This window comes from Hesperophylax consimilis, chromosome 12, assembly GCF_061612785.1.
Source record: "Hesperophylax consimilis isolate HC1 chromosome 12, BYU_Hcon_1.0, whole genome shotgun sequence".
Classification (NCBI taxonomy): domain Eukaryota; kingdom Metazoa; phylum Arthropoda; class Insecta; order Trichoptera; family Limnephilidae; genus Hesperophylax; species Hesperophylax consimilis.
In genome coordinates, this window is record NC_142847.1 from 25,316,693 (window position 1) to 25,325,938 (window position 9,246).

The following is a 9,246-nucleotide window of genomic DNA, read 5'->3' on the forward strand; positions in this document are numbered from 1 at the left end:
ATCTGGGGCTCGGAAAGCCTCTCTATCCTCAACGTGTGACTGTTTGGTGCGGTTTATGGTCCGGCGGACCCATTGGACCTTAATTTTTCGAAAATGAGGCTGGAGCAACAGTTACGGTGAATGGATTGCGCTATCGAGAGATGATTAATGATTTTTTATGGCCGGAATTAGATGGTATTGATCTGGACAACGTTTTCTTTCAACAAGGCGGCGCTACGTACCACACAAGCAACGAAACCATTGATCTTTTACGATTGAATATCAAAATAACACCTCTTATTGGAAAACCCTATACATAGGATCTGAAACAAACAGTATTTGAATAAAACCTAGTCTGCCTCTGCACAGTAACCCCTGGTGAGGAGGACTTAGAAAAATATTACGAACTATCTTTTATCCTAAATATAGCACATATGTGTATTGAAATATGTTAAATAGTAGTTATTTTTGATGAACTTATTAAAGAATTTAATTGCCCACATTATACAATGAAACCATATCCGAAAGGGTGTTCGTAAGTACGAGATTTTACACTTCTAAGTATTTTTTGCAGGCCTGGTACCTTTTTCTAGGCTTATAAAAAGTCTTATTAATAAAGTTCGAAAGCAAAAGCCAAGATGTGTTGAACTCGCAGCACCTGTAATATTTCTAGGCGATCAAATTTTCAAAATAAAAACACATGTTTTTGCATTACTTCGCATTGCGTCGCCTTAACCGGGGGTCTTATGAAAACCAAATACATCATTAATCGTAGGACCTGCCCTTCGAAAACTATATTAGCTTTCTGTAGCCACATTCCGTGTTCCGTGACTTATCGATTCAATAATAATGTTTTTATTACGCAGTATTTTTTCGCTAGTATCGTTTAGGTTAAAATATTCTCCTTCTCCTGTAAAAACAAAATGTAAACCTAAGATTATTTTTTTATTGTAAAAAAAACGTTTAGTAAAAATTGTTATTAGCCTTGTATAGATCGGAAATATAATAGTAGGTCAAGGTCATGGATCTAATTTATTTTTATTTCCCGTTTTTGTAGTTTTTTTTTTTAATAGGTATCGGCGTTGAACGGCCAAAGGGCAAGTCAGCATAAATCATGTAATATTTTCATGTACATATTGTCGTGATCTATATGATATTATGATAATAGTATATAAGAATAGTAGGTCAGGTTAGGTTATGGTCGTCATGTAATGATCTTTGAAAATAATATGTGCATAAAATCGAAAAATGATCGCAGATATCAATTGACAACTGTTAGATTTTTGTGTACTCTATACTTTGGTGTACTCGGAACTTTTGTGTACTCGGTACTTTTGTGTACTCGGTACTTTTGTGTACTCGGTACTTTTGTGTACTCGGAACTTTTGTGTAGTTCATTTTTGTACTTTTGAATTGATTTATATGAATAGAATCGATGTCATGTTGCGGAAGTTTCTCTTCTTTTTTTTAATTTCGGTAACCTATATATATAATGAACTACCGACGGATGTTAAAGAAGCTAAAAGCTTTGCAAATTTTCGTGGGTTATGCCTAAATGCTGTAAAAAAAGGTTTATAATAATAAAAATTAAATTTTTTGTAACAAAAGAAAAACCTTAGTTCCTTGAGCCTTTTATTTATTTAGTAATAATACATTACAAAATATTAACAATACAATTTATAACATGTATAAATTCCCAGTTAATTTAAAAAAACTCAATTCGCGAAAGACATCATTAATTAACATCATAGACATATGAATATTAGTAGACCTGCCCTCAGTGATTAAAAGCGTATTATCCCCACTCCCCATACCGGTTCCATTGGAGCCGGCTGTGCTCGCGTATGGCCTCAAGTGAAATTTGAAAACGTGACGTCATCATTCTTGTGCGAACTATGGTCGAGGCATCATCGGTTCATTTTACGAAATAACACGGCAAAATGTTGACTTATGCTATGAAAACTTGTAAAAATAGATGTGAAAAAGAGAATAAACCCAATTGTCGTATTACATTCCATATATAAGCATTATTTTACTTTATTTTAAGCATATTCACATCGTATAATATGAATCAGTTGTAGAAACATAATATACTATCACATCGAGAAACGTCTGGACGCGAAACACAAAGCTGGTTGGTTGCTGGGAAGTAAATTATGAACATTTATAAAAGTGTCTTAACTAAATACTTAAACGAAATATTCGACTCTGAAAATAGAACCGAATTTTTTTGCCGAATTTGGACTTCGCGAATTAGTTCATAACGTGGCGAGTAATTTGCGCTCCCATGTAAAAATGTCTATTCATTCAAAAGCAGATTTTACTTTTAAGAAGTAAATGGTGATATTATAATGCGAGATGCCTATTTACTGTCAGATTGATTTATTGACGAATCACAGTCAGCCTTACTCCCTTCGTTCTTCAACAGTTGATTTTACCCCTCGCCATTACGGTACTAGCTCAGTGGTAGAGCGGTGCCCCGGCAAGGCAAGTGTCCTGGTTTCTAATCCTAGATGTGACCGTATCCTTTTCTGATTTTTCTGTTTCAGATTTTCGTTTAGAAATCGCTAATATTGTCTTCAATAATTAAATATTACAATTTGAGGTTTTACTCAATAAAGTTATTACAAAAAATAAAAATAATATATATTATCTTCATATTGCCGTTAACATGTTTATAGGTATGAAAAATTCAGTTATTCTTTGATTGCTACTTTAGTCAGATGTCGAGAGATCTTTGGTATTTTAAATAAGTCCTGTTTATTAAATATATTCACAGCTGTCGCTTACGCCGACTAATTATAACGGAGCCTTAGTAACATATATAATGTTTGTTTATTTCAGGCGCCTTCATGCACCTGGTGGTGCGGCGTCGCGGCGTGTTTGGCAAGGGCGGCGGGGTGGGCGGCGAGGCGGGCGGCGGCGGGGGCGGCGCGGGCGCGCTGGGCGGTCAGCCCAACCCCAGCACGGACCCGCTGGTGGCCGCGCAGTACGCGCCCGTGCGCGACGCGCCCCCAGCCGACGACGAGCGGAGGCAGCTCATGGACAACAAGGATTGGTGAGTTATCACTTCTATTATTATTATTTACTAAAAGCAAACACGCGCTATTGTTTCTCCATCTGCACAGACAGTAACGCGTGGCGGTGTACAGCTAGTGAAAAGGATGAAGAGACTCCAATTCACCTATGGTGCCAATGTCCTGCTCTGGTGGGAACTAGGCTCAGATACCTGGGGAGACATACAGTAGAACCAGAAGACATAGCCATATACCCAAAACGACCCTGGTGAACTTTATTAAAGGAACTGGGTTGTTGTTAAAGGATTGAGGTAAAATGGGAGATAGCACAATGGGTTTATGGACTAAGTGCTCACGGGAACTACGTGTAAACCGTCTCCGCCCTTTAAAAAAATATATATATTTATAGTTTTTGTCAATTTTTATCCTATAGGACTAATTTTTCGACAAATAATGTTTAATACTTTTTAAAGCAGATTAAATTTGCTCAATTTTAAATAAAAAATCTGTTAACTTACAAAAATTTGTCAAAAATATTTACAATTTACTGCGCTGTAAGGTTCCATGACAAAACGGAACAGTGACAGAACAGAAAATTGAAGAAAAACAAATGTAACCTTTTTTTAAAAAAAGAAATTTAAATATTGCCGAGTTACGAATTACCTGACAATATTAGAAAACCTTATATTACCACCACAGGAAGCAAAGAAAGGAATTGAACACACAACGCCTGGATGGGACTCAAACGCGATGCCAACTCAGCCACTAACCGGTCGAACCTAATCTTACAGTATTTGTATTTTAGAGTAGTCAATCTTTTTAACTCAAATCACAGAAAAAAACCTATTTTATACAATATTGTGTTATGTTATGATAAATTGACATATTTTATGTTGCCATTCTCTAATGGCAGTGGGAATGAATGTCCTAGTTTATATGGTTTTTGTGTTTTGCTCTGGATCCATCACTATGTACATCTATTGCTGCGTTAGGCTTCCTGAAATGACATTTAACACCTTTTGTCTCAGCTGGAAGTGACAAAGACCAAATTCAACTTACCCCTGTAGATCGATATGCAGAAACGTATTCCTGAATCCAATTACTGTTCATTCAAAAAATCTTTTTCTTTTCCAGCCTGAGCAGTGCTGAAGAGAGCGACCGCATGCTGGAGTCAGACCCCCGGATAGTGCTCCGCCCCCTCAAGAACGTGGAGGAGGCCTAAATCACTTTCACTTACTGCACCACAAGGCGGTATATCCTCTACATATACCCTCTAACCAACCATCACATCAGGGAATGCTGTCCAATCATAAATACCACACTAGCCCCAATATAACCAACTTCCAATTGGATGCCGCCCTCAAATGTCAGTATTCTCTTTCTTATCGGACGCTTTTATACAAGTCCGCAAATATAACGCAAGTTATTTTATTTTTAAAAAATTATTACAAACATTGTGTTATATTCTGGCTAGTGCGGTAATTCGTGTTAATCTCATGTAGGTTTAAGGGAAATTAGTTAGATTTGAGCGTTTAATAATATTAATGTAATCCTTCAAATAAAGACAACATTGTAAGATGTATACTACTCTGTAATAATATATGATTATTGTAACTTATTAGGCTAAGGAAACATGATCTTATGTTTTAGTTCCAACAAAAATATTGTGGCCATTTTTGACATTTTAAGAAGTGTGTATTTTTATCGTATCATTTCATTCCAGTTTCATTAACGTTTCTTCTTGCTGCTCTCAAATATGTAACACCATTTAATGCATATTACTGCAACGATTAAATGTTAGATACTTTTGATCTTAACGTATTATAATATTCCATTAGTAGGTATTAACTCTTTATTTGCTAAAGAATGAAGTTAGTTTTCACCAGGAAACTTTTAGATTGCAAAGAATCTGCAATACCGTTGGAATGATTACAACTGACTATGTGTTTTGTGTTCTGTGTCCTTGGTGATTAATCGCACGTAATATTATGTACTTGCAAAGCAAAAATATAAACACATATCACGGTAGGAAAAAATATAACAGAGTATCTGTACAGTAGAGGGTATGGGATGGGTTAGAATTTACGTGTGCGACAATAAAAAAAAAATAAAAAAACTATTTTATCTTCAACGATGAATTGATTATAAATTTATTTATGCTACAGCACATGAATGCAAATTAAAATTTGTTTGTTTTGTTGAATAAATATCTTTCAAATAATTTAATTTAATAATAATTGATGTTAAATACGCATTTTTTGTTCAATTTGGAATTTGTTTTAGAGTATTTTTGGAATATGTAACCATATTGACAATGAAATATTCAGTATCCTAACGAATTCAACTATGGAAATACTTAGGATGGGTTGTGTCAGAGAATTTGAACAATTCATCAAATTTCAAAGTTAATTGAAATTTGAAGAATTGTTCAAATTCTATGAAACAACCCGTCCTTAATTTCTTTTGCTTAAATATTCCTCAGAAATGACTGATTGTGCTTGGCAAGTTTATTTTATGATTTTTTTTTAACCTAGAATAAAAATTTTCAGCAATATTTGTGCTTGGCCTTTTGCAAACCATGTTATGTCTGTAAAATATTTGGTATTGAGATCTCAGTTATTAAACATCATTAATACCTTTTCATCTTTAATTTTGTATAAAATAATCCTTAGCATAAAGGAATGCAAATAACCTGTCTGATTGTAGTGTGCATATTGCTTAAGTATCATTGCTTAATTCCTGTTGTAGTAAGAAAAAAATTTGTTAGGTGCAACAATCTCAATTTAATAATTTTTATCACCAGATAAATAAATAGCTGTTGAACAGTTTTAATCGGTAATTAAAATTAATTATTGAAGACTTCTTTCTTACATTACATATTTGTTTGTCCTAGGGACATCAGAATTTTAGATCTGCGTTTAGTGTAACACAAAGTATTGCATTCAATAATAATGATTAGAGTGCTGAAAAATGCTGAATTGTGTATTGAAGTTAAGAAAAAAATATTTATAAAACCATTCCATTCATTTGCTTCTAGTTCGAGAAAATAGTAAATATTGATAGACATTCCTGTGTTTCTCTTTTATTGCAGCTGTTAAGTTTTGTTTTCGACTGATTATACTGCTGCAAACTGGAAAACACCTATTTTGTGTTGAAAAATTTTCTCAACCGCGATTATTGTAATATCCAACTTTTGTAGTTTGGTATTCTTCTGGAAGAATAACAAAATATGGTAAACTTGTCGAATTCCGCTTCATGCCTTTGTTTGCTCGTTAAAAATACAACTTTTTATTTAAAATTGTCTATGTTTACAAGTATTTAAGTCGCACATGATAGTCTCACTAAATAGGTTTTTAGGGTTTAGTTTTTGTTGACTTTTCTCTACTTTCAATAAATATAATATCCTTGTATTATATACAGGGTGCGCCAGAGAAACTTACTTATTTGAAAGTTCAATAAAAACAAAAGCACTGTAGTTATTGTTGTAATTCTTTTTTTATTTGAAAATGCAATGTACCAAGTTTTTTTTCATACTGTTTTAAAGATTACATCTTTTAAATGGCGACCCTCATTATACACTGGTTAAGTCGTTTTTTGAAGTTTTCGTCCACTCTTCTCAGCATATCAATCGGAATATTGGCAATAGCATCAGGAATGTTGTTCTTCAGGTGATCTATGGTCCGTGGTCGATCGACATAAACAAGGGATTTCAAATAACCCCATAAAAAAATCACATGGAGTCAAATCCGGAGAGGGCGCCGGCCATGGGAGATCGTCTCAGAGAGAGATGAGGCGGTTGGGGAAATGTTGTCGCAGCAAATTCATGCCCGCTGCTCTCTAGACCACAGCATAATGGCAACTGACGAGAATGGGAAACAAACTTGGGGACGTCTTCCTCCAGATGCGCCCCCTCCCGCCCCTCTACCTGCCCAACTCAACGGTCGGGAATTTTTTCAAATAAGTAAGTTTCTCTGGCGCACCCTGTACATAAACCTTCCGGAAGAAATTCTCTAAACGATAGTGAACACCCTATCAAAATCCGTTGCATAGTTTAGAAGAACTAAGCGCACAAACAGACAGATGCTCGGATAGTGACTTTGTTTTATACTATTTAGAGTGTATTTACTAACTTGATAACTTTACTTTGATTGAGAAAACAATGGAACTTTAATTCACCTTTTATCATCTGCCACCACATAAATAGTTATTTCTTGTAGTAATTAAGTTGAAACCAAGTGCTATAATTTTTTTTTTTCGTATCGAGCGTGCAGCGGAATAAGACAAGTTTATCCAAAATATTTATAAACTGTCTTAAGTACTATCCACTACCAGTGCAGTGGGAGAAATAATTTCTTTCAACCACCTGTCATACCATCGTAGTTGGTTAGAGTTTTAGGGTTAATGTTGATTTAATGAATTGTTTTGATGATTTTATGAAAACAAATTGTGTGAAATATTTCTTTGAACTGTTAAAGGTCGTGAAGTAGGTTGAAGGTACATATAATAACGTATAAATAACCTTATTTACTTAAAACAATACATATTTATAATTTGAGTGCTTCAATAATTGAATGTGATTAATTGGGTGTTATTATTTATCAAAGTAACTAAACTATGCTTGTTTTTTAAATATCAAGATTGTCTTTGTCCACAAAATAAATGATAATGTTTTTGACAGGTGATTATAAATATTTTTCTATCTAAGCTTCTTTAGGGTAAACAAAAAATATAAAATGGAAATATGAAACCATTTCTTTCAATTATATGTATTAAAAACAATGTACATACATACTGTTTTTCATACTGTGTTGTGTATCTAATTTTCAATGCAATTTATTTAATTTAGTTTTGCATTTTTATATCTGTTAATGCACAAAGTTTTTTTTATAATATACTATATAAATGTCCATCTGTATCTGTGAACATAGAAAATAATATTATTATTATTATTACATATTACAACTAATGTTTCTTTTTCTAATTAAGCTCAATTCATTTAAATGTAGAGTATCTGTATTTTTGTATGCACTCGCAAATATTTAATTGACTTAAGCGTTGGAATATATTTTGGGAAATAAGTGCAGGTGTCCCATATTGTGCCCAGACACTATGGATGGGTTTATTGGTTTGAACTAGTATTACTGTGACAAATATTTCCCGTGTTGTGGGAGAAAGGCCAAAACGTAAAAAAAAAACAGAGTTTATTCCAAGATAGGGGACTAGTTCAAGATGAAAAAAATATTTACAAGTATATTATAAAAAATAAGAGTTGTCTTTGATCCAATTAATATTTGAATCAATGTTTTGGTTAGCTTATGAATCTTTATCTGATTGTAACATGTACCTATTGTGTGTATTCATGCAAGATTTATAATTTCGAAATGTTCTTGGATTGTACTGAATCTGCAAATTGGTTACTTTGCGGGAGCAAATTTGCATAATTTTTTGTCAAAAAATATATTTGAAAATACATAGTACATATTGCATACTAATATGAAATTAAATATGTTTGTTAATTATTACTGAAAAAACTTACTTGTAGTTCTTGTAAAGTAATACATTAGGAGCTTGAATGCAACAACAACTTATGCATGAAAATTGTAGTTTTGTGTAAAATTCATTAAAAGTTTTTTGAAATGCGATATTCACTTGTAACTTGCGTATAACTTCTGTAAACTCATAGAAGTAATGTTTACCCAGCAGATAATAAAGGGATTGGATATACATAAAAGGCGATGGGAGCAAAAACAGCTTGTACGCATTTAAGTTGTTATCGCATCGAGCTCCTCAATTGTACAAGTTTGCATGTTGAGTACTTAATGCAGGACACTTGAATTTCATTGTATGTATTGTATTTTGAGGTAAATAATTAATCCAACTAATATTTTGAAAACCATTTTATCTGTTTGGCTCTCTGTTCAAAAATAAAGCTAAGACTTAATTTTTGTTTTATTCTTTTCCTTTTCTGCCTTATTTTTTCATCAAAGTAATGTTAAATTATCAATCTCAAGCTGTTATAATAATCACTGAAGGAATCAAAGGAAAAGTGGGGCATTTTTTGTTCATAGATTTTGTGGCTCAGACTCTAAAGAGCAAGTGGATTGCAATAATTATTGCTATATGAAACTTCTTTGAATGTTGTTTATTAGGAGAATAAATGTTGCAGCTAACTGGCACGTGGCATTGCAGCTAACTTTAGAACTGCATAACTGGCATTGTGAGAGATAGAGATAAATGAAGTTGCTTGTTC

At 33.3% G+C, this 9,246-nt stretch overlaps 1 protein-coding gene across 1 annotated transcript in view; it reads left to right on the forward strand.

The window, feature by feature from the left end:
• Nucleotides 1-8,937, forward strand: part of LOC149419375 (uncharacterized) — a 114,147-nt gene extending 105,210 nt beyond the window's left edge. Inside the window, exons 3-4 of the mRNA XM_089638259.1 lie at nt 2,824-3,037; nt 4,131-8,937. Coding sequence (XP_089494385.1) covers nt 2,824-3,037; nt 4,131-4,218 — 302 coding nt within the window. The 3' untranslated portion in view covers nt 4,219-8,937. The remainder of the gene's footprint in view (nt 1-2,823; nt 3,038-4,130) is intronic.
• Nucleotides 8,938-9,246: the final 309 nt, after the last annotated feature.